The sequence below is a fragment of the Lipomyces oligophaga genome, assembly GCF_038497815.1.
Source record: "Lipomyces oligophaga strain CBS 7107 unplaced genomic scaffold V1516scaffold_1, whole genome shotgun sequence".
NCBI lineage: Eukaryota > Fungi > Ascomycota > Lipomycetes > Lipomycetales > Lipomycetaceae > Lipomyces > [Lipomyces] oligophaga.
Window position 1 is genome coordinate 1,214,660 of NW_027117785.1, and position 24,714 is coordinate 1,239,373.

General features: G+C 45.7%; 9 protein-coding genes across 9 annotated transcripts; 4 read left to right on the forward strand and 5 right to left on the reverse strand.

Moving 5' to 3' along the window:
* Positions 1-1,140: 1,140 nt before the first annotated feature.
* Positions 1,141-1,581, reverse strand: V1516DRAFT_661810 (uncharacterized protein; the record flags this gene model as incomplete). Its single annotated transcript, XM_066920391.1, has 2 exons — positions 1,141-1,412; positions 1,488-1,581. The coding sequence occupies 2 exons, from the start codon at positions 1,579-1,581 to the stop codon at positions 1,141-1,143; spliced, it is 366 nt and encodes a 121-aa protein (XP_066779914.1).
* Positions 1,582-1,714: 133 nt separating this feature from the next.
* V1516DRAFT_668436 (fungal-specific transcription factor domain-containing protein) lies at positions 1,715-4,854 on the forward strand. The gene has a single exon (XM_066921002.1). The coding sequence runs from the start codon at positions 1,914-1,916 to the stop codon at positions 4,677-4,679; it is 2,766 nt and encodes a 921-aa protein (XP_066779915.1). The 5' UTR covers positions 1,715-1,913; the 3' UTR covers positions 4,680-4,854.
* A 2,842-nt stretch (positions 4,855-7,696) lies between these two features.
* Positions 7,697-8,569, reverse strand: V1516DRAFT_683224 (uncharacterized protein; the record flags this gene model as incomplete). Its single annotated transcript, XM_066923497.1, has 1 exon — positions 7,697-8,569. The coding sequence occupies one exon, from the start codon at positions 8,567-8,569 to the stop codon at positions 7,697-7,699; it is 873 nt and encodes a 290-aa protein (XP_066779916.1).
* A 1,735-nt stretch (positions 8,570-10,304) lies between these two features.
* Positions 10,305-10,579, forward strand: V1516DRAFT_668445 (uncharacterized protein). Its single transcript, XM_066921003.1, has one exon. The coding sequence runs from the start codon at positions 10,383-10,385 to the stop codon at positions 10,563-10,565; it is 183 nt and encodes a 60-aa protein (XP_066779917.1). The 5' UTR covers positions 10,305-10,382; the 3' UTR covers positions 10,566-10,579.
* A 1,925-nt stretch (positions 10,580-12,504) lies between these two features.
* On the reverse strand, positions 12,505-14,169 carry V1516DRAFT_661813 (uncharacterized protein; the record flags this gene model as incomplete). The annotated part of the gene is made up of 2 exons (XM_066920392.1): positions 12,505-13,873; positions 13,931-14,169. 2 exons carry the CDS (start codon positions 14,167-14,169, stop codon positions 12,505-12,507), a joined length of 1,608 nt encoding a protein of 535 aa, XP_066779918.1.
* Positions 14,170-16,327: 2,158 nt separating this feature from the next.
* Positions 16,328-18,371, forward strand: V1516DRAFT_661814 (uncharacterized protein; the record flags this gene model as incomplete). The annotated part of the gene is made up of 2 exons (XM_066920393.1): positions 16,328-16,643; positions 16,711-18,371. The coding sequence occupies 2 exons, from the start codon at positions 16,328-16,330 to the stop codon at positions 18,369-18,371; spliced, it is 1,977 nt and encodes a 658-aa protein (XP_066779919.1).
* A 195-nt stretch (positions 18,372-18,566) lies between these two features.
* Positions 18,567-20,278, forward strand: V1516DRAFT_52294 (Phosphotyrosyl phosphatase activator). Its single transcript, XM_066919155.1, has 2 exons — positions 18,567-18,794; positions 18,851-20,278. Exons 1-2 carry the CDS (start codon positions 18,630-18,632, stop codon positions 19,784-19,786), a joined length of 1,101 nt encoding a protein of 366 aa, XP_066779920.1. The 5' UTR covers positions 18,567-18,629; the 3' UTR covers positions 19,787-20,278.
* V1516DRAFT_688677 (uncharacterized protein) lies at positions 19,861-20,931 on the reverse strand. The gene is made up of 3 exons (XM_066923788.1): positions 20,492-20,931; positions 20,294-20,430; positions 19,861-20,241 (listed from the first exon to the last, which is right to left on the reverse strand). Exons 1-3 carry the CDS (start codon positions 20,871-20,873, stop codon positions 20,188-20,190), a joined length of 573 nt encoding a protein of 190 aa, XP_066779921.1. The 5' UTR covers positions 20,874-20,931; the 3' UTR covers positions 19,861-20,187.
* Positions 20,932-22,062: 1,131 nt separating this feature from the next.
* Positions 22,063-24,512, reverse strand: V1516DRAFT_668460 (uncharacterized protein). Its single transcript, XM_066921004.1, has 3 exons — positions 24,058-24,512; positions 23,900-24,000; positions 22,063-23,847 (listed from the first exon to the last, which is right to left on the reverse strand). The coding sequence occupies exons 1-3, from the start codon at positions 24,287-24,289 to the stop codon at positions 22,231-22,233; spliced, it is 1,950 nt and encodes a 649-aa protein (XP_066779922.1). The 5' UTR covers positions 24,290-24,512; the 3' UTR covers positions 22,063-22,230.
* Positions 24,513-24,714: the final 202 nt, after the last annotated feature.

Here is a 24,714-nt window from a genome sequence, read left to right on the forward strand (position 1 = left end):
GCTTTGGCGGATTTAGCGGATTAGAGACTCAACTCTGATAAACACGCTGTTAGCGTAGCGAAATGCCCAGCTCTAGCGCGAACGAGAGGCCAGATAAAACAAAGACTATCTGGAAATTTCTACTCAATCAGTACAAGCGCGAACCGGAGCATACAAAGACTTCTACGAGTCCTGTGAACGGAGAATTGAATGCATGCAGAGATAACGGAACGGGGGGGCTGAGAGAACAAAGTCAGACAGAAGCTAAAGTGTGTGTGGACCACCGAGAGAATATGTTGACGGTCATCGATCGACTCCTGTGTCTGCTTTTACTTGTCTGTCTACCTTTGTAGTGACTTGCTTTTGCCTATCGAGGCTCGGCCGGTATTGTCAGACCTCCAATTTAATCCTCGGATCGGCCTGCGCAGCCTGGGCATTGACGCGAGTACCTGATGTTCCTAATTCAATTCCTCATCGATCATTCACCCGTTTTGCACATCTGTTCTTCCAACCCGGACTGCTCTCTACCACCACCGACGCAAATCATCCAACACAATACCAGAAAAGTAAAAAAGTCCAGAATCTTTGTCCGACGGTTCTTCTTCGTGTTGACGACGAGCCACTAGCAATAGCAGCAGCACTTGTGCTGCTGCTATTGCTAGTGGCGTCCACACACAACGATTTTCCGCAGCTTTCGGGAGTAATTCGGCAGCCGGTCTGAGCCGGTCTGAGCTAGTCTGGGCGGTCGCACGGGCCGCTGTCCCGTTCCTCATCGCTTGCTTTAAGCCTTTGCTGTCTGGTGAGGGCCATGTAGACCCCTATCAGCACACTCCTGTGGCCGGTCCTGGCTTGACAATGGACGCAGACGTGGATCCTGCTGGGATTTGCGCAGACAACTAAACAAACTAGTGTATCGGGCGGTCACAAAGGCGTCAATTCTTGAGCTATTTGTAGCCCACGCGCGGAACTTGCCAGATCTCGATCGAGTGCTGCGCGCGCGTGTCTGGTCGACGAACGGTTGGTCGTCACGATTTCCCGCAGTTCAACCCACAAATGCGCAGCACAACGACGGATGTGCGGAGCAGCAGCAGCGGCGCGCGGGAGATCTGTCCGGTGAACAAGACCAGCGCGGTTTTTAGAATTGGCGAGCACCGACCAGACTCAGAAGACCGGTCGAAGATGAACGCAACGGACGGCCAATATTGGCGCGGGCGATCGACGCAGAAGCGCAACAATAGCCCAAAGCAGATCCGGACTAGCGACTCTGCCACTGCTGTGTCGGTGAATGCCAGCATCCGAAACTGAACTAGTAGCAACAGCAAAGACAGAAAGCACAAAAGCTATGGCAATAGCAATAGCAATAGCATCAGTAGCAGTAACAGTAACAGCTGCAGCTACAACTACAACGATAGCATCAGCAACAGCAACAGCAGCTATGACAATCGTAGAACCAAAAGCAAAAACAGCCAGATCCGACAGCCTTCAATTCCTATAGACTCTCTTCAAACTGCTCGCAACCAATGTCCCTCTCTTTCGTCCGTAGATGGCGCGCGTGTATCCCCTCTCCCCCTTCCAATACTTGCCCGTATATTCTTCCGCCATTACGGGTCTAACTCACCACCGCCATCACCAGCGCAATCCCACTGTCAACTCCCACCCATAGTCGGCTTTCATCACCCTTCGTCTGTTCTTCTCTAAATCTCTACTTCTCCATCTCTAATTTTCTCCATTTCTCCATTTCTCCATCTCTCCATCTCTCCATCTCTCCATCTCTTCATCCCCCCTCTCCTTACACTGTCTCTCCGTCTCCCTCCTTCTCTACGGGCGTCCACGTCTCGTCTACTCTCCCTCACTGTCTTCCTAGTGAGCCGCCCGAGAAAAAAGACTTGCCGCTCCCGCGCTCTGGAGGTGACTCGCCGCTGCTCTCGCTCTTCATGGCTGCCGCCCAGCAGTCGCAATTTATAGACCAGTCCGGCGTCTTCCAGGCAAATTCGTTCGACTCGCTCGACTCATCAGCCGTTCCGTCTGTAACACTGCCGCAGCAGGACCTCTCTGTCGATGCTGTTCCCAGAGAATCAAACTCCCTCCAACAACCGCACGACTACTCCGACCCGCCTCACCCTTCCACCTCTTTCTTCTCAACACCGTCCATACCGCTCTCCACCACACCCACGATGAATCCGGTTGAATTCGTAAATGGATACAGCCATTTTCCACTTCATCAGCACCAGCAGCAGCTCCAGCAGGCCCAACAGCCGCTGCAGCTCCAGCAGCCTCTTCAGTTTGCACCTCCAGTCCAAATGCAAGCGCCCTCGACCGTCTCTGCCTCTGCTCCTCAACCATCACAGTCACAGACTCCAGCCCCAGCAACACCAAAATCCACCCAGCCCGGAAAACAGCCCGCTGGCCATCAGAAAATCGTCCGTGTGCGCTCTGGCTGTTGGACATGCAAGGCTCGTCGGAGAAAGTGCGACGAAGCAAAACCCTTCTGTATGAACTGCATCAAAAATAACCGCCACTGCGAAGGGTACGACCTACGGCTCTCCTTTGACGTCGACGACTCTCGCCATTCAGCATCCGGTGTTCATTTCGACCCTAAAGGACGGCCGATTGTCGGCTTTCGTCGACGACCTCGCCTCCGCGAATCGCTAGCTGCTCGTGCCTCTGCTTCCGCCGACTTCGTTTCCATGGCTCCTTCTAACGACACTATTGGCGGCGTGCCTATTGACGTGGCTACTCTTACACCTGGTTTCGGTGCTCGTCCGACCTCTCTTCCAAACATGTTCGCCTCGTCGGGATCAAGTTCAGCCTCGGCCTCGGCTTCGTCTTCGTCAGCACTTCCCCCAGGTGGCAAGGAGATCAAATTTGTCGTTCAGAATGGTATTGATAATGTCAAACGGCCGAGGATTTCTAAAAAGCGATCGGCATCGGAATCAGATTCCAAGAAGATCAAATCCGAGCCAGTCGAGAAAAGCCCGTTTCCAGTATTGTCTGGTTCCTCGTCCTCCAGTCTAACTGGTACTCCAGTAGGCTCACTTACAGCTACACCTACGCCAATGATTCAGCTATCTGCTCCACCAACAAATGCTCCTCCACTTCCGCTTGAATCTCCTTTGGCCTCCTCCGCTGGAACTACTCCCGGAACAGACTCCATCTATTCCGTCGACATGATCAAAGAGGAACATGTTGATGACGTACTTGGAAAGGGCAAGACTGCTAGCTTGTTTTCCTCGAGCCCGGTGCCACAACTACAACCAAATTCATTCACGGCACCACAACAATTGTATACACCTTTGCCGACAAACGCTCTTACCCCTCCACAGCCATTAATTCAAAACATAGCTTCTCCACAGCAAGCACTGTCGCCGTCCCACGAGCTTAGCTTTTTTTGGAGTATAAAGCCGGAAGAACAAGAACTTCTGCAATATTTTTTTAACGAAGTTGCGCCCATACTGGATAATCTGAAGAATTCCCCGCTAGCTGGTCTGGCGATCTCGTATTGTACACACGATCTTGCACTGTCTGCCTTTGCATGCTTAGCCAGTGTACATAAGGCAGCGCGAGATAAAGATGAAGCACACTATGCCATTGGTCTGGAGTATTATTCGCGCACAATTCAGTATCTCGGAGACGCTTTGCATTTAATATCTTCGGCCAAGGCGACGAATCCAGAACTAGGTAATGGCGCATTGCCGACTGGATTGCGGGATAACAATGGCCAGATACAGCAGCTACAACAACAACAACAACAACGACAACAGCAACAACAACAACAGCAACAACAGCAACAACAGCAACAACAACAACAAATACAACAACAACAACAACAACAGCCCATCTTCCAACGGGGCTTGGGGGTTTCTGTTTTGACTGTGATTTACTTCTTAATCACATTTGAGATTCTAGATACCGGTAAGACCGCAACAGTGCGGTCGCATCTTGCCGCCTTCACTTCGATCATATCCGATCGAGAGCTCGCCAATGACGTTCTTTCTGCACCGAACGGAATGTTTTTATTTCGCATCTTTGCGTGGTATGATATTATTTTGTCGGCATGTTCGAAGGATTACAGACTGCCGCATCTGTCAGGGCGATATTTTTTTCCCTTGACATCGGACGATTCTGGAATTGAAGGGATCATGGGCTGTCCAGATGATGTGCTGATGGCGATTTCAGATACGTGTCGGTTGCGACATGAGATGCGGTATAGTCCGGAGCTGTTGACACTGGCTGAGATCCAGAAGCGAGTTTGCGAGATAGAACGCATGATTCGGGAGTATTCCACGCTACACAAATGGGATGGTCATGCGTCTGTTAGTTTTATTCAGCATGCAATTGGGACGCAGTGCTGGGCACAGGCGGCTACGATATTTTTACTGCGGTCGACCGGGATGGATCCGTCAGGATCGCGAGTCGCGGCTGCGGTGGCCGAGTTTATGGAGTTGCATACAATGCTGAAGCCCGGCTGTGAATCCGATAGACAAATGGTATGGCCTGTGTTTGTGGTTGGCTGTGAACTCCGGGATGCGGAGATGCGTTTGCAACTGATCCGGCATTTGGATGGGCTAATTGCACGGACTTACTGTGGAAGTCTGCGGATGACAAAGCAGCTGCTCGAAGAGATTTGGGCGAAACAGTGTACCTGGGAAGAAGTGTTGTGCAGCAAGGAGTGGGAGCAATTTGACTATCTAGCTCTGTGATTTTCTTGGTAATGGCAACGGCATGGATGGACATTGACATTGGGTCGGAAACTAAAATTTGGGCTGGGGCCGGAAAGAATGGTAAACGATATTTGGAGATATCGTTCTGTAATATATGTAATTTAGGGGTTCAATGATGAGCTATGAAAATAATATAGATGGAATTGTCAAATATTATAGTGATGTAAAGATATTAGAACAGACGACTTGAAACGGCAGCTAATGAAACTGAGAGTAGAAGGAATTCTTGACGACCAGGTAATCAAGGAACTTGCAAGCTTAAGACTGGAAGCGCAAAAGCAAGGTGAAACCAGTCCATCTAAGGACTAGTAGAGACAGCCTCAAATCAGAGTAGAAATCATTTTTTTGATTTTTATCAAAATTAACCAAGTTATCAGATTATGAAAGTTTTGTGACCGGGATTTTTTGTAATGCGAACAGGGGTCTTTTAGGAGAAAGTAATTCAAATAAATCTACTTTGCATCTCTTTCCTTGTTGCACGATGAGAAAATAGCAAAGAGCGGGTGGTTGATAGACTGAATTATAGACAGCTCTGGAAATACAACCACCTGCATTTGACTGTTTGTGCGGTGGGTGGGTGCAAACAGGTATCGAACGAGTACAGTAAGACACAAATCAATTGTACAATATATCTGCATACATTGATAGAATAGATTGTTTGTGAGAGGGATATAGAATACACTACGCAATACTAAAGAGAGCCACACTGCAAAGATAGTCCAAATCGCTTGTCATATTGAGAAGCCTGCTTGCAAGGAGTTTAATTGCCAATATACCCATCAAATTCTGCTAGAATGGAAAGCATAATTTGCATGCATTTTATGCGGTTAACGGATGATGTAAAGCCACGGAGTGCGTTCTGAGCCACTTTTACTCAATACTATTCAATAGTTTTGATCAGGTTAGTTGGAACCGAATTCGGAGTGAGTGATTAGAATGAACAGACATCTGGTAGTGCAGAGTGGATTTTAGTGCAGCTGAAGAGCTGAGTCGACCATGTGTCTTTAGCGCAAGGCCTTCGTCATACGTCTGAGGGCAAGCAGCTTATTTCACTCTGGCAGAATAAAACAAACAGAAAGTTTGATATTTGGTAGAAGAAAATCCAGATTGTCTCGCTGGCCAGCGATTGGGTATCTCACCATATCACCGTGACTAGCGAATTTCCCTATCTGACCGTATGTCTTTGTGACCAGGATTTGCACCGAAACAGGCCAGTTGTCGACGCGCGGCAATCCAGATAGATACCTAGGAACCTGCTGAAACAAGCCCATTAGTGTCTGAATGTCGGTAAACCTTTTATACCGATATCCAACCAAGGAGGAGGCATATGCAAAAAAAAATAAACCATTAGGTTCGTGGTTTCATCAGCCTACGGCCCAGCAAAAATTTGTTTAGCTGTAGCGCTCGGAGGTTTAGAGCAGAAGGAAAAGTGCTACGGGGCGCCATCAAGTAAGGAGGTTGTCGCTTAAGCTGTACCTATCGCTATACTGCTCGGTTAGTAGTGTGTAGAGTAGACGAGGAGTAGACGCGCTACCGATACGTATTTCATGTCATATTATTTCATATCAAGTTAAATCCTCTCTGTGTGATTTCTTTCATCTAGATTTACAGGTCTCTTCTTAAGTCGTCCAGCCAAATAGTAGAATCAGTTCGCTCAGCCGGAAAAACTATTGTCTCTAAACCCTTTGCAGGCGTTTGTTTTGACCCTTGCTGGGGCTGTCAGGTCGGTTACTGGTTCGCCACTACCAAATGCTGGTTCTTGTACTGCACGGTTGAGAGCGGATTCCAATTACTGGAAGAATGGCAAACAGGCAAGCATTTCTCCGAATTAATTCTGGACCTGTCCGATCTCACTAGACTAGAATTCATTGGATAGTAGTTGGCTTAGCCGACCGCCGGCCAAACCTCGACTCGTCTAGAAGTCTGTGCCCTGTAATTTTCTTTGTTTTTTTGGCAAAAGTGGAGCCATCATCTGCGTACAGGGCCTGCTCAAACCTAGCGGCATCTGGTTGGACGAAATTTGCTTCAACTACTTTCACCTTCTTATGGCAATACTCGATACATGCTAGCAAGGCGTGCATTAGCATCCTGCAGATTTGATATCAATTTCCAATCAAACTATTGTCCGCCGTTAGAATGCTCCGCCTATTATTATGTACGCACCGTAGCAGAAAAGTCTCTCTTGTTGCTCGACCCCCTTATCAGCTTCCCTCGCTCCGAACGTGGCCAGGCTCTGTTCTGTAAGGCTGTCTCAGTAAGGTAGGCTCTCCACGCTGTTGAACCCCACGATGCCGCCAACAGAAAGCCACGGGCTCTTACACGCCTCGATCGAGTAGGTCCTTGCCAGAACGTGAAAAACATTAGTTGCTTCATTCAGCATTTGGGTAGAATTTTGTCGCTGTCGGCCAAACTGCTCTAATTTCGGTCTTATTATCGGATATATTCGGTCTAGTTGTTTATAGACAACATTGATCCTTCTTTTGCGTTACAATTATTCAGTTTTTCAATTACATTTTTATACGTGCTGGTGTGGAATACCAAAATCACATGCTCCTTGCAACAACGCCTACATTAACTCAAGCGTTTAAAGTTATAGTGGTGGCCCATTAGTGTAGTAATTTAGACTCGTTTGTTATCCAATAGGAGTATCGTCAACAGTTTCCCTTGTCAATCATGTCAGGTTCTGTCCGATGCCCGCCAGCGATGTCCGTCAGAACTGATGCGATGAGATGAGATGACCTGACATTCGGCTATCAGGTTCTAGATTAATTATTAAATCGATTATCAATGAGTAAATAGAAAAGTAGAAAAGTAGAAAATAAAATTGAAAGAAAAATTAATTCTATCTATATAACCTTGAATAAAGAAATACGCCATTACACCGAGCCCATACATAACCCCACAAATAGACCAGAAACACCTCATTCATCGACCATCGTACAAGAGCATACCACCATTGAATCAGCGAGTAATCCATATGCCAAAATAAGAGTAAATCATATGTTCCACAAGTCGCGCGACTCTCGTGTGGTATCATTGACTTTTTCCAGAATGGTACGGGCCATCTCATCAGCCTGCGCATATTCAGAGTAGTCTTCCGGCTTCCCTGGACCTGCGGTCGCATTTCTGCTGTAGATAGGTTTGTTTGAGATGATATCGCTGCTGTTGGTAGTTGTGTTGTTATTGTGGCTGCTCATAAATATATCGTCATCCTGATTCTCGAGAGGTACTTTGACCGCATGGATATTGTAGTCTTCGCTAGTGGATTGCGCGAGCGGAAGAAGAGCGGACATCGAGGGGCCAGGTTCGAAAAAAGAGCAATCCTGGAGGACCATCGGAGTTGTCGGAGGTGTAGAGGATGGCGCAGACGAAAGAGAAAGCGTCAACGAGGTTGTAGATGCTGACGAAGGAAGATGTGAAGATGACCCACCTACAGTCGGTCTGATGGTTGAAAAGGAAGATGGGAAAAGGACTTGAGAGGGTGATGGCGGTAGAATCTCGACACCTGCCGAAGTAGGCATGATAGATAGCTGGACCAGACCAGTCTCGAGGCCTGAGTCTAGAGTATTGTCGCCTAGCGAAAGCGCATGTCGTCGTGACCGAGCAGCTCCAATCGAAGTCACTGGGACAAAATCGAACGATGAATCATCCGATCCAGAGTCGTCATGCGATTGTATATTGCCACTGGCAGAAGACGCAGTAGTGGTGCTTGCCAGACTGAAGACTGATGAAGATGCTGTTGGCGAGGTCGGTGAACTTGGAGTTGTCGACGACCGCGTGTGGGAAAATGTCAGGCCTCGCTTAAGTCGGCGCGACAAAGACCGTGTCAGTTGCCGCGGCGATGGAGGTTCAGAGAGTGCAGAGGTCATGATTGTCAGACAACTAGGTAATGATAATATTAAACGGAACAAGCAAAGGCGAGCTGCTCCGTTAAGACCGAAGGTGGATCTCTAGTACGGAGGGAAATCAGTCGAGGAGTACGGTAGTGAGCCAGATGCAGTGAACACGGGGGTCGTGGAGATGAGATCGAATGATAATGTAGAAGGATAGAGAGTGACAGATGATGGGCAAGAATGAGCGACGGTAAAGACTGAACACAATAGCTACATGAGAGTGAGAAAAAAAAAGAGGATCCGGGCCAACGAACAAAGATATAAGAAAGAGTGCGAAGCCTGAAAGTCTGCTGTCGACGACCTCAAAGCAAGACTTGAACGTGAGTGAGCTTGAGCTTGAGCCTGGTGGGTAGGAAAAAAACGAAGCTCTGCTTCGGGGTCGACGTCGACTTTTCTGACGGTGCGGCGGAGACGGTAAGTTAGTTTGTTAGTGCAGAAGCCTGTCTGGCGGCGGGTACCCAGCTAAGGTTGGACGGCCAGCCATCGATACAGGAGACAACAGCGAAAGTTGTTAGCGTAGCGCACTTATTTGTTTACTTTATTTGGCGTTTCGTAGTTGAACTGAACTGGACTGAACCGAACTGATCCTGCAGGAGCGCACCAACACCGGATTGCTTAACAATTGGGCTGTTCGGACATCTGCCGTCGTTGCCTCTTAGGTTCGCCGGCCGTTCTGAGTTTGTCCGCTTTTGGCCACCGTGAACCAACTGCTCAGATTTACAGTTCAAGCCTCGTCTACTGCAAAGTAAAGTTCACAGCTGAGCGGGCCCTGGACTAGACAGCGAACAGGCGGGTTCCGGCTCGGTTCGCCCAGCCAGCCAGCTGGACTCGAAAATCAAGTCAAAACGGCGGGAAACCCTGCAGGGCCTCCGGTCTCGCCCTCTATTGCCTTGTCTGGACTCTCGGTGCTCTGCTGGAGTCTCCGAACAGACATGCAGAACACAAACGGTCGTCAACAGCGGGTCATCGCTATGTCTTCTGTCGATGGCCTGTATCCTCTGTGGATTGCGGTCGTGATTCTACCTGTACTTGTCTCTACAGCCGGGTGATCTCCGATATTGTACTCGCACAAGGCAGATCTTGGTTGCTGGTCGGCCATCGTCTGTGTGCTGCCGAGATCATACGGTAGATGGGCGGCCAGGCAAGGAGCGCGGTGGGACCTACCTGCGATGCCAATCGCATCTCATTTGGCCAACAATTTGTTCGCTTATAGTTTAGCCTGCTTGTGTTAAACTTTGCTCTCGATGGTTTGTAGTAGCTTGCAGCTGTAAGTGCAGCTGTAAGGCTGCTGAAGGGCTACTGTGGACTGTTGTACGGAAGGTGCAGCAGCAAAAGCAAATCAAGGCCATATCAGTCTTGCCTCGCTTTCCGATCTCTCTTATTGGTCGTCCTCACCCTGCAGCTTTCAAGCACCCTGGCATCGAGGCCTGCTTTCGTGCATCTAGCCCAAATTCTATTTTGCTTTTTACGCTTCAGTATCATTCATTCTATTTCATACTACAATCGGGACACATTTCACCTGTTTAAGGCGCTCTTGGCCTCGGTCTCGCTCTCGCTCTCGGTAGCTAGTGCAAGCTAGACCTCGGCCTATATTATGTTTCGCTCAATGGTCATATCAGATACGTAGAACTATGGTCAGCTGCTCAATGAACTTCGTCATCTAGCAAGTAGATCTAGGACTTATAAGCATTCTAATGCGAATGTGTGTGTTCTGTCGTATGATTTCAATCACTCGTAAGCGACATACCACCAGATAAGAATCTCGGTAGTTGGTTTCAGGCACATCCACATGTCTGTCACCCATCACAACCTTCACAATCCCATAATACTCACAATAATCGTCCAATCCGTCATTGTCGTACTTAGAGTAAAGTGGTGGCTTTTGAGTTTACTCGTTAGTTTGCTGGTTTCCCTCCTGGTCAGAGTGCTGCTGGAAACTGCAACTGCAGAACCGATGAATAGATATGGCTAACCAAATGCGGGATTATGGACTGGTTTCTCAAAAATTCTCTCCTGAAGCATTGTTATCTCGTCCTACTAAGCTCATATCCATGCACAAACTGCTTATATCGATCGCTATATGATTGATTTGAAAGACGACTTATGTTATATATATTAATTGCAATCCAGAACTCTGGGTCTATATTAGCCGTACTGTACAGTCCAGACTATCTACGTTTGGTGCATTTTGAGTTGCAAAATATGCCGTTCTATTCTACCATCAATAGTTTATAGCGGTCGTGGGAACAAAAATGATATCGGGAAAATAGAAAACTAACCAAACCGTTCAGCGGTTGTCTCATTCAAACCCTGGACGATAGAAATTCATTCTACAGAATTGGAAATTCGATATTTCAATTCTATACATGGTATCCAGCACTTGAAATTGGTCTATGATTGTGTGGACTTGTGCCCTGTTTGGAATTATTCAACCTAAACTCCAGAACCCCGGACCACTTCTAGATAAAAGTCCCATACGAAGTCAGACTCGGGAGAATTTCGTAGGTATTCTTATTCTAAACATGTGATTACTCATATAAGGAGATTCCAGCAATATTTAGCAGATTATCGCCTGCTTGATAAACAGAATTCTCGAGAGATCTAGTCTTTGGAGGAAAGGGACCTTGGAGTGCCTTCTGAAATCGGACCAGTCTGAAGTGATGATATACTAATACATTAGTAATCAGATATGCTCCTTGCACGAGATAAGTAGCTCATATTACTCAGCCAAAGCTGAACCTCATCATTGTCCAAGCTTATCTCTCGAGGAATCATAACTTTTCCTCTTTGGGATTCCGGTTTTGTAGCACAAGCCCATGAACCCACAACCGCACAACAACAGAAGCTCAACAGTATTCACTAATGTCTTTTCTTTTTCTATTATTTTCTTTGTTTCTCACAAGAAAATTAGCTTTGTACAGGTGTGTTCCAGATCACATCTAGCCCAGTTACACGAGAATGGTGGAGTTTTCGTGTTTGAAACGCAACTAGATCAGAACCAGCCTGTCTGTCTGTTTGCCCAATCTTTCCTCTTCACATTGAGCTCACATAAAAGTGATTCAGTGACCCAGTGACCCAGTGATCCAGTGATCCAGTGATCCAGTGATCAAAAGGTAAGTTCTAACAGAACGAGATAAAGTAAAGTTTGAAAAATTCAGCAAGCAGACTTCACATGTCTCTACAGTCAACCTATCCCAACCAACAAACAGTAAGTAAGTACAGTATTCAAAGAGAGCAGTCAAGTCACCAATGCACACTGCTTTGTTCACAAGTCCCTCACACAGAATTCACATTCACAAATTCTGATAATCACAAACTCACGTAAGCATTCGCTGCGATCCACAGTAGTCCAGCGAAATCCACTCAAGACTCACAAACTCAAAGTGGATCGCTTCCTGTTCCACTCATTTCCACCAACTGCTTATCAATTCACTAAAAGCATTCTAGATTACACAATTCAACTTCCAAATTCTCCTCCGGGCTGACTTTTGCAAAGGGAAAAAAAATCTGTTTTGCCTTGCCGGGACCGCGTTCGAGTTCTTCTACTCGCTTCTAATATTGTGGATGTGGTTTTGTGTGGATTTGCCCGAAATGGCGTGCGCTTGCTGTTGTTCCTTTCGCTCTCCTCTGTCCCTATCAGTTGGAGTCGGGCACAACAAGTCATCATCTATAATAGTTTCGCAGTAACGGCAATAAAATAGTTCGAGTGAATGACACCAAATAAATCAAATCCGCATGCTGACACAAATTCCAGAGAAAAAAATTTATTAGTTATAAAAAAATCACCCACTAGAAAGAAATAAAATACCACATCGAAACAAAAAATAGTAACAGTATCTGGTCAGCAACAGCTACGGTTCCCGAAGAAATTAAATTAAAAAAAAGTGTCTAAAAGAATTATTCAAGGACGATTACCACAAGCGCTCTTCGAGCTTGAGTTCGTTCTGCGGTCCAAGACCAACAAACGCACGCAACAGATTCTCAAGGGCAGAACGCTGCTTGTTCAGTCCGTTGACTACTTCGTAGCCAGGGCGAGGAAGCGGCGCCTTGAGCCAGTAAGATAACACTGACAACACAGGGTAAAACTTCTCGAACTCGGCGGCCTCGTCGTCAGTTTGCTTATACGTGACGCGCGAGAAGAACTCACAAATCACTGTAAGATCTATAATCAACGGAGAGGCCAAAAGCGAATCCTCACAAACATTGTGAATGGAAATCGTATTATGTCCTCCCATCATCAGCTCGGAATAATACTCGTCCATCGCAACCTTCGAGTCGCCAACAGCGGGAAGATACTTAATCACAATGCAGTGGTCAATAGTGTTTCCCTTCTCCTCATTGTAGAGAATTTGGTTCGAAGCAATCATGTCATCCACAACTGATTGCTTAGAAATCTCCTTTGATCTAAACTGCTGAGGAGCAGACAGATTATATCCATCATTGTTTCCTAAGTGGTTATAGGACGCAATAGACAAAGGACGAATTCCTGCATCAACAAGAAACTGGGCAAGTACAGATTTCAACTTAGTCTGTCCAGACTTAAAGTCGTCACCACCAATAAATGTCTTGTACTTTTCAGCAAGCTGAACAGCTCCTGGAACAAAAGTATTCTGAGGCGACCCATTGATAAACGAAATGCCATCCAAAATACATGCAACCGCAAAAATAGTGGACGGCGCAACCTCCTCATGCGAGGCCTTGATCGCTTCAATCAAGTTCTCGGCAGTATCATTGACACCAGGAATGATAGACGCATAGCGCTCAGTATTTGCAGTCCAAACTACAATCACCTTCTCAAGCTCGTTCTTGGCCTTAAAGTCCTGGATATCTTGACGGATGCGCTGAACGTGATCCCACTTGGAATCACCATCCATCAAGTTATCAGCACGCTCAGACTGATTACCGGCAATAAAGTCCGGATAATAAATCGAAGGCAAAGGCTTGATTTGCGACATATATTTGGCAAGCTGGCGCTGAAGATCATAATCCAAAACCTTGGATCGATTCATGGCCTCGGCCAAGTTCAATGAGCTGATATCCCAGCCACCAATGACAAGATCATTGGGGTGGAGCATAGGCAGAATCTGGTTGAACGGCGCATAGGTGTCGGTACCGTTTTCGTCAATACCAAGTTTCAACGTGGAAGACTGGGTCACCGAGCCGTAATAGTTTGGTTTCTGGAGGCCATTCTTGGTACGGAATGAAATACCATAACGGTTGGCAAGAATCGTAGCAGTCAAAGTAGAACCATTGTTGCCTCCAAGACCGACCAACATGAGTCTGTAGTACAGTTAGCAAAACAACCTTGCAAACATAAGAACAAAATGAAATACATACCCAGTCTTGGGGACCTTCAAATCAACTTTAAACTGATAGTCCACCTTGGTTGGCTGGACTTCGAACTTTCCACCGGGAAGATGCTTGACAGTAGCGTTCTCGTAGGTGTAGTCAGAAACCAGATAGCCGTCCTGGACACGCGCCTTGTCAGAAAGAACATTGACAGTGGTGTATCCCGAGAGCGTTTCGGGGAGGTCCAACGTAACTTCGGACGTCTCGCCAACAGCGTGAGGAGCCATGGAGTATTCAATAGAATCAGAAGAAGAAAGTGTGAGGGTAGATCAAAGCAGTTCAAGTGTGCAATCAATTAGAGATGCGTAAGTCGTTCCCACCACCTACTGAAGCAGATGAATGAGAGCCCAGAAATGGGTGGTGGACGGATCCAATTAAGTTGGCGAACGTGTTAACTGCGGGGCCTTGAAACTGACAAGGACGTGAGCCTTCTCAGATCAAGTGCGGGAGTGAAAGTAAACAAAGGTTTCGAAACAGATTATACAGATAGACAATATATTGCCGTGTACAACCGGAGACTGACAAAAATAAAATTCGATAGTGAAAGCAAAAAGAAGGAAAATAGCCGGCCAAGCTAGCTTGAGACGAGATGTTGAGAGATCCCACTCTTATAGCTGTGTGCTCTGCCTACGGTGGAGCCGCCTTCTATGTCCAGTGCTGTTGTTGGGAACGCTTGCGTGCAAAGGTCTTGCCGTTCTCTCCCGTTTTGCCTGTGATTTTGTGGGGAAGGTGTCGTTTCTCTTTTGCCCAGCCTGGAGTTCCCATCGGAATGATTAGGAACCCGCTCCGAGTTTCTCCCTACATGCGAGATAAGCCAGCAATTGTGGTTTTTTGAGCTCGACTACAAAAGTTTCTAACTTGCACATTGCTGGATGTAATTCTGCACGAGTTCTGATTGTGTTTTCCGTATTTGCTGTCCATGTTTACTGGCTATGTTTACTGGCCGTTGTTCCTGGACATCGCGCAGTTGCTGGTCAGCATGGTCACTAACAGAGAGAGCCAAATTTGCATGTGAAAGAAAAGTGCACCCCACTCAGCCCTCGCCGCCCGGGACCTATCCAACGTCAACAACATCTCTATCTATACATAGAGAGAGTGCAAGGCCACTCTGGCAGGATCTGAAACCTTATAATTATCCCCAACCGACCTTGTTGGTGTCTAATTTGTTAAGGACACTTCTCACCAACGTCGGTAGACAGCCTGCCGTCCATGAAAGCCATGGAAGTGCGCAGTAGTCTTTAGTCTGCCTCATTGCAACGCCGGACTCCGTCTCTGCGGTGAAAGATTTGTGTCATCACGGCTTCACGGCAGCAGATAAGAAAGCCGTCGGAGCATAGCAGAACTGTAGAAGCCGCGGTCGGCATATCTTACATCGCTGGCAACAAACGACAGTCTCCCCTACGAGCAATAATTTCAAATAATTTATACGGAGATCCCAATGCCAGTAAATGATCGTTCTTCACTGTAATCCGCGCAATTTCTACAAATCCCAAAACATTCCCACTCGGATCTGCACATCCCGCTCACTCTCCCAGATTCCGCTAATCCCACATAGAGCGTCTGTTTGAAACCAAATTATCACATGCACATCACATGCCTTTGCGCTATTTAGGCTTGCTCATGCCTTCTAGTCCACGTATTAGGAGAGAGAACCATATACACTAGTCGTGGATTTCTCGCACTCTACTTAAAAGCATACCGAATTCCTCCTGCTCTCTTCCTACACACATTCTTGCTCGTGGACCTTCCTCCGTTCTTCTGCCCGTACTTTATACACCTTATTTGTTGTGCCCGTCCATTTCAGTTTGAGAATTCCGTCTGATAGTACAGTGCTGAGAAAATCAATCTCCACTAGCCCTCAATTAACCCGCATTCCGCGCCCTTTTCGTCTCTCCTCGTCCTCAATCCATACCCAATCTATCCTCTTCCTTCCTCTTCCGTCTAGTTTCTCTCCAATTTATCTCCAATTTACGTCCATCTCCGTCATCTTCTCGCCTCCTCTCGCCTCCTTCAACCTCCTTGGGCGCATAGATTGCCACGTGACCTTCCTGTTCGGGAACCACAGGGATTTGACGCGTCGCGTAGACGCGTAGTTTCACGCGTTTCTGATCCGCCCCGAGCCGCGCCGCTACCGTAATGATTTTCGTCCCAAACTTGGTCGTGCAGTGTGCACACTTGGTGTTGGACCTGCAACTTCCTCTGCCGTGCTGTCGATCTTTAGCAAGATTCTGAGTGCCGAACTTTCTTCCCATTTTGCAATTTTTTATCAGCCTGTAAAGGAACTACTTTTCTCAGACGGTCTTTATTTCTGTTTCAGAGAGTCTTGTGTAGCCATTGTCGACTTGCGTAAGCTCAGACTGTCGTTTGGTGATCACTAGACTAGAGATGGCTTCAAATCCGGCTTACGAACAAACTCGGTGCGCTGGAGATATCGTGGTTACATCTCCAGTTTATGGGAACAATTATTCTCCGGCGCAGTCTGGCTCAAATATTCCACGTCGACAAGCTCCAATTGCTTCACGTACACGAACATGCAATAGTTGTGGAACCATAGTCCGACCTTCACATCAACATTGCCAATCCTGCAGCGCAAATGCTCATCCGCCTGCGAATCCCCCCTCTCGAAGTCAACAAAACTGGGGCCCTTCTAATCACCATCAGCAAATGGCGTATCCTAATCGCCCGGACCAGTACATGCCATGTATGTTTTGTCACATTTCTAATGGCCATCATCTGCTCTGTTTTTTGGCATATCACTAATTTCTTAGCTCCACTAGATCATCGAAGATTTCCCGCGTCCAACAAAGTCATGCCGCAATATCCCATATATACTTCTGTACCTGGTCTTCCACCGCCTGGCCACTCGCATTCGAACCTTGACCATCCTTTTCCTCCGTTCCCATCCGCCTCCGGTAAGCTGAAAGTCGTCGATGTCTATCAGCTAGCAGGATTCCAACGTGCTCAAAATGTTCAAAATGCGCAAGAAATTAATCCAGAATATGATGACAAAGAGCTGTATAATCAGCCTTTCAATAACAGACAGAATTATCAAAATCCTCCTTACGAAACTGCGCCCTCGTCACATCCTGCTCAGTATCAACATGCTGAAATGAAAATTTCGCGACCAGAATATAGAAACCAACCCGCTCCTGTACCGACATCCAATGAGAACCTGTTTAATCCTATGAGTCTTGCGCAGCAGCATATGCCTGAACCAGAAGCACGAATCCCTAGGGAATCATATGGGCAGACAGCGCAGATGCGGCATCCGCCAAGAGCTACGAGTATTTCGTCAACGAGCACGTCGACTTCGTCGAATTCGACTACTTCAGGAAGGTCAGCGGTATCAGCAAGATCAGCCGGATCAGGCGGATTCAGCTCGATGAGCTCCACAGCATCTACTCCTGTTAATGTTCAACCGATGGAGACTCATTCTAAAAGTGATATTCATGGACAACATAGTCTGGCACCACAGCATTTGGAAGCACAGCAATCTCTTACCGTCAACGGCGTGAGAGGATTGCATTCGGATGAATATATGATTCGAGACGAAGTCGACGAATACGACGAATATGACGAAGCAGGTGATTCTGAGGACGAGTTGCCAACGCCCGCAAGAGTTCGGATTTTATCGCAACTTCAGATGAGTCTTAACAACGGTCCTGTCCAATTCAATTCTCAACCTGCCCCTCTACAGAGCTCAAATTTAGTAGTTCCATCTGGAAATCGGACGCAATTGCCCTCCAATCTCTCCCCAATCACAGAAGACGCACCGATATCGACTCAAGCACCTGCTCATGCACCCCTGCCAAAAAGAAAACCTGCTACATGTTTAGCATGCAGTAAGCCGATCCACGGAAAATCAATCCGAGCCCCTCCAGCGTCACAACGTCCTGCAGACAAACCAGCATTACGAGGCAAGTGGCATCGCGATTGCTTCAGATGCGTTTATTGTCACTCATCATTTGGAAGTCTCGAATGTTTTTTGACATCGAATGGGCTGCCCTGCTGTGAGAGCTGCTATCACTCAGTCAACGGAAGCATTTGTATATTCTGCCACCAAGGAATAATCGGCACAAGTGTAGTCGTGTCTGACGATGGGGGCTCATTGCAGGATGGAGTACAAATGGCTCATCTATCCTGCTTCAGATGCGTTGAATGTGGAACTGTTCTCCGAGAAACGTTCTACGAGACCGCGCCGGGGGTATTCATGTGTGAAGTGCACGCCAATCAAACATATCAAAAAGCGCAAGCCCAAGAATACGCGACACAATCCTTGACTGATCCTGGAGGTAATAGCTTGTACCCGATGAGCCAGTTTCCGTCCACAACCAACCGGGCAGAGAGAAGAATCACTCGTACAATCCAAGTATCAAAACCAATCGGGGCCCCGTTGACAAATAATTTCCAGTACGGAACACCGTTTTGAGCTCAATGGCACGGTGTAAGAATAATTCGCTTCTTCTGCTTGTTCTAATCTAGCACATGTACTTTCATTTTGCTCTTATAATAATATAATAGAATTATAATGTAATAACTTGAATAAAGTTTATTGTTACTGATGCGTGTACATGCAAGTCCGGGCGGCATTGGGATGTTAGCAAAACGTCATAACTATTCGAAGGAGTATCAGTCAGTGTGAGAAGTCAATGTTCACTGCTAAATCACATTAACACCAAATGAAATAATGTCTGAGCATCAAGAAGATCTACCTCATTCGCGAATTCTAACTAAGGAAGATCTTGAATTTTTTCGCCAATCGGAAACTTACAAGTTTTTGCTCCAGTTCATTCTCGATCTACGAGAGGCGGCCAATGGACGAACAAATTCTTTTGAATGCGAAGAATCGGAAGTAAGCGTGGAGCAGGGATTGAAATTGCACTACATAGCTGACCTAATATTCGATAGTCCACAAAGAGCATTTTACTGATTTTGACTGAAGTCGAGAGTTTGATGCAGCAATACCCGCCTGTTTCCAATGCAAAATCACGATTCGGAAACCCGGCGTTCAGAGATTACTTCGATGCAGTTGAAAAGCACTTAGCTATCCTTATACCACTTAAATTTCCGACTTTATCTCCAGCAGAAGTAGGTGAGGTCTCTACATATCTGATCAATTCGCTTGGAAACCGGACACGCATTGATTACGGATCGGGCCATGAACTGAATTTCATTTGTTTCTTGTTATGTCTCGATCGTCTGGGCATCGTCGGCCATACAGATTATCCTGCTCTCGTACTGCGGGTATTTGTTCGGTATATAGCGCTGATGCGAAAAATACAGACAAATTACTGGCTCGAACCCGCGGGATCGCATGGAGTATGGGGCCTTGACGACTACCATTTTCTTCCGTTCTTGTTTGGTGCCGCCCAACTTTCGACTCACAAGCATCTTCGACCGAAAAGTATTCATAACAGTGACATCATTGAGATGTATGCGAAAGATTATATGTATCTGAACGCAATTGCATTCATTAATAGCGTGAAAACTGCATCGTTGCGGTGGAGTTCTCCAATGCTGGATGACATCTCGGCTGCTAAATCTTGGACGAAAGTCAGTGAAGGCATGGTGAAAATGTATACTAATGAGGTACTTGGGAAAGTGCCCATCATGCAGCATTTCTTGTTTGGAAAGTTATTACCGCTAGATGAGCTTCCAAGTGAGAAGCACAGCGGTGGCAAATCCGCAGCGGATCAGACGCATGCTGGTCATATCCATCAAGAAGGGTGGGGGGATTGTTGTGGAATTAAGGTGCCTAGTTCGATCGCTGCAAGTCAAATGAATCATGTTGGCGAGCTCCGAACTGTTCCTGGTGGTGTGCCTCGTCCTATCCCGTTTGATTGAGTTTCAATCCGCGTTCAATCTATCCAATCTTCTTACATTCATCTGAATTACTAATAGCAATAAGATAAGAAAGATTAAAAATTCTACTATTCAAAAAATTCGTAATCCTACAGACTAACCAAATGAAATTAAAACACACATCATAACGGTTCAGCTGAATTTCCCGAGAAGCTGAAACCAAAAACACCATCAAACTATTTTAACGAAGAATGCAACAGCAAAGATTATTTCGAGATGGAAACCGATTATCCCAGTACTCACAAATAACTTTATTAATCAACTAGGCCCAACCTACCCAAAATCATTAACTGGCACAACAAAACTCGAAGGACCGAAGAATTAAAAGAAATAAGTTTCTGAATATATGCATTCAGAAAGAGAATCCTGGATATTGAAATCGTCTATATCATACGGGAAGTATTGATAAGAATAAGTATGAATCCAGTTGCAATAAGCTAAAACGAGTTAGCATGTATATATGAGTATCCGAAAACACCAAATACGTACGATACAGGCGAAAATTGTAATTAAAAACACAGATGCTCGACTCGGAGGGAACTTGTCGCGCTGCAACCAGATGGCAGTGATGTAATAACGATAGGCACCGATAATCATGAGAGAAATGGCCAGAAGAATGAACAAAGCTGCGTAGAGATCAGAAACAGCTCCTACTCTGTAACTAGCAAAACGGTTTGCAAAACATACCACCAATAATTTTTCCAACTATCAGCAAACCATCGCCATATCCGCGAAAGGCAGCCGTAACAGCAAGGCCTATGGTAGCAAACGACAAGCTAGTACGGACCCAAGCAAGATAGTTACGCTCGTTTGCAAGATGATCACGCGCAACCGGGCCTTTATTTTCCAAAAGCATGTTCGGCATATTACGCCAGAGCGTCGAGAAATGCTCATATTGGATAATCAATGGCCATCCATAATCGTTACCTGGGACTTGCAGCAATTCCTTGTCTGATATAGTTGGGCCCTTATCCGCTGAAGAACTCACGCTCAACGTTGAGCCCTCGCTAAGAAGATGAGAAGAACTATCGCTTCCGCTTGGAGGAATTCGCTGATGAATATTCGACATAATTGGTATTGATTGGTACTGCTTTTTCTCTTATTCCTATCGCTTTCTTTGAACTACTACAAACCAGTTCTAGATATCCGTCTGTAAAACTAGACTTGGGACCTAGGTTTAAGGGTGTCTGGCTCTCTAGAACGTCACGAGACCCAGATACTAGACCCATGTTGTAGTCAGCACGTACGGATCTGCCGATGTCACATGATTTGAATCGATTGTGCCATCTATAACAGTCAGCTAAATACAAATCAATTAATCTAGCCAACGAGCTCCACGAGAACAGAATGAGATTGAGTCGCGATTAGATTTCACTCAGTCTCATCCTGAATCTAGTTGTCCAGTCAGCCACTAGATAAGTTCTTTCAGCATTTTCATATATAGAGAATGCTCTTCGCAATTGAATCGGAGAATCAATATTCAAAATCAGAGTGTGGGAAACCAATGTGTGGTAAAACTACAGAATACCCGGTTACCAATTTCAAACGAGGCTGCTGGTCGTGAACTGTCCTATTATTTTAATTTGTTTGCCGTGAATTTGGGCTCAGTTAACTATCAGGCATGAATTGTTCGTCTCTCTTGCATTCACTTATCTTTTCACTGTGTTATTACTCTGAGCTGTATTTAGCAAATACAAATCCTCGATAGTGTGTCTCCAATTTCTTAAACTGCTTGTGTAATTCGTCGCCTTATCTAGATAGTTCTGTATTTCTTCGAGCTTTATACTTCAAAGTAATCAACTTCCAATCTCTATTTCCGTAGCGGTCTTGTTTATGGCTAGACAGACCAGCAATTCATCCGAGAGCCCATTCTAATAATGTTATCCGGCATCAAAAATTTCTTTTGCATTTCCTTCGAGTTGAATTTTTATTTCATTTCGTGCTTGGCCATCCTACAGATCTGTTATATCTAATAGCAAATGAGCGCAATCATTAACATAGCACAGAGTTCTGGACACAATATAGTCAAGTTTTACTGCTTTTTTCAGTAGAGTCTACTAATGTTTTTCTCTGATCTAGTATTGGACTCATAATTTGGTTTTGCACTACCAGAGTCGAAAGTAGAGAAGTTCAAATGCCGGTTATATTCATAAATGCTGTTAGTGCTCCACTGACGAGAGTGCCAATCAGACAATGTGGCATCTTGGGACAATTACTGGCTGGAAATATATACAGGCTAAAATTTATGGCCAAGCCAGTTTCCAATGATGAACTTTCGATTCTTATTAATTAAAATTATTATCCAAATGAAAACACAATGAGTCAAAAAAACTAAATAAAGAATCACAATGCAGGATTTGAAAAATATTACAATTCCACTTCACGTCATTATTTCACAAACCCGACAGAAAACCTACACAAAAATTTTAATAGGCAATATCTCTTACAGTCTCTTCATCACTGGACATGACGAACTGAGAGTAAGAACTATCAAGAGCTGAAGTGGACTTGGAGTCGAAATCAGGAAACAGATCTTGACCCAGTGAATTAATCATCTCTGTTACTTCTTTGGATAGCTCTACTCGCGTCTGCCGCAACTTGGCAACGGCAGTGACCGTATTTGGATTCAGACATGCAAAAAGCGGCTTTAGCGATTTGAAAATATCCATTCCAATTTCGCCAATCCGTAGCGCGGCATATGAAATCATCGGTAATATAATCATTGCAATCACGGTGATCCACCACACGGGCCGGATGCTGGGGAATAAGTTGTTTCGCCAGGTCAGATATGTAGCAAGTAACGCATAGAACCAGTATAAAGCAGGCGCAAGACCCATGGCAACAAGAATTTTCCAAGTTGCAACAACATCCTTTGCTTCAATTTTGACTGTAGAAGCCTTCAAGGCTTCAGCCGCCTTTTTCTTGGATATCTTCTTCGTAGCCACAAAAACTGGTGCAAACAAAATCGCTCCAGGAAGTGCACCGAGAACCAAAACTGAGAGCTTCAATGACCGATAAATTAATTTTCCAAGTACAGTACTTGTCGAGAGTTTTGCATATTCGACTTGGTGATCCATGATCCCTAGGTCCCGAAGGCTCTTGTTGTATGCCGCTACTGCTTGCCATAAATGCATAATCCTCGGGTCATCTTTGTAATGAGTGTAACCAATTACTAACCGACGGTTCATTTCAATGACAAGAGATAACGGAAGTTTTTTTTGGGCAGGTTTGTACAATCGCCGCGCCGCCTGAATGACCATCAAAGTATCATAATCTGGACTGGTGACAGTGACAGTCATTAAAGATCGTTGAATCAACTCCAACATGGCTGAAATAGCCTCTCGTCGAGCCTCTCCGCCGTTTCCATATTTTTCGACAAGTTCAGAGGGAACTTCCATTGGGGCTCCGAACTCAATCACTGCGCGCGACCGGAACTTGTGAGCATGGAAATAATTCATTCCGCACGGCACAATCTTCACATTACATTGTGGATTACTATCAACAGCGCCCAGAGCCATGATAGCAACGCCAGCTTTCAGTGGCAATAAACTCGTTCGATCATGCGAACCTCCTTCTGGAAAAATGCCGATACATCCGCCGTTATTAAGATACTCGAATACCTTTTCGTAGACCTGCTTTTGATCGATTTTGGGCGCCTTTTTGTAGACAGTAGGATGAGATAACATCTTAATAGCCTTGTCTTTAAACGGCTTTTGCATAACGATCTCAGTATCTGAAATGACCCTTTCAACGACTCCAGTCCCAGTTGATTTTGGAAGAATCAAAAGAGTTCCTCGGGCGCACTCTTTGGTAAACAGAGTGCCTTCTCCAAAAACATTCTGAGACTCGGCATGATCCTTAATGTATATCTTTCCAGTTCCAGGTTTCGCCAGATCTTGAGGTCGCGAGACAGGTATAGCGGACACTGCTCGGGCCACAGATCCGATAAACTTGCGCTTCATAGATGCAGCAGCCGTCAAAAAAGATAGTCTGCGTCCAGCTTCGTTCCGTATTAATCGCATCAGCATGATCGGATCGACAAACTGAACCTATGATCAGCGGAATTGCTCCAAATCTTAAATATTATAAACTGACCTGGTTGGCATGGGGGGCACCAACGAAAATAATGGGCCCATGATGAGGAATATGATATGCTCCTCGAGGACGGATCTCCCTGAAGAACAAGTCGAAAACAACTAGTTCAGGTCAGAAAACATGCACATATTTTCATAATTTTCTTCCAAACTACACACCAGAAAAAGACCAGAGAACCATATCGTAGATCATAGACTGAAATGTCGACTCAGTATCTACAGAACGAGTCACAGGTTTTCCTAGATATCTCGGTTTTTCAACATCTGCAGACGGCGGCAAAACTTCTTTTGTTTCTGATTCCATCACGGGCGCAGCAACTGTATCTTTGCCATTTGTTTCCAACAACGACGAATGTTCGAGATCCGAAGTTGTGCGAGAGTCTAAAGGCATGACTTGAACTTCCGTAGTAATGGCGCGAGCAATAAGTGGTCACTTTATAGCTGTACTTAGTGAAATGCAGTGATACAAACTCGAAGAAGTTCCTATTGCGTAGCCTGAACAGAGCTCAAAATACCTGAACAACGCACAGAAGGCCTCGCAAAACAGTTTTAAGATCTATCGAGATCGACAATTTTGGGGCGATTTCGAGGCTTTATATCGTTTGTAAAGAACCGGCCCAAAACTCCTCAAAGCCTATGATGACAACTGCGGCGTAGACAAGTGACCTTTGACTAGTGCATGTGGGCAATCTGAATGTTTTTAACACTTTACAAAGAAAGCAATATATTGTTATACATATTGTCTGCAAGATTGCGAAACTCCTGATTCAATTGAAAGCTGCAACATATTGTATAAAACGTACTACATATTTGCAA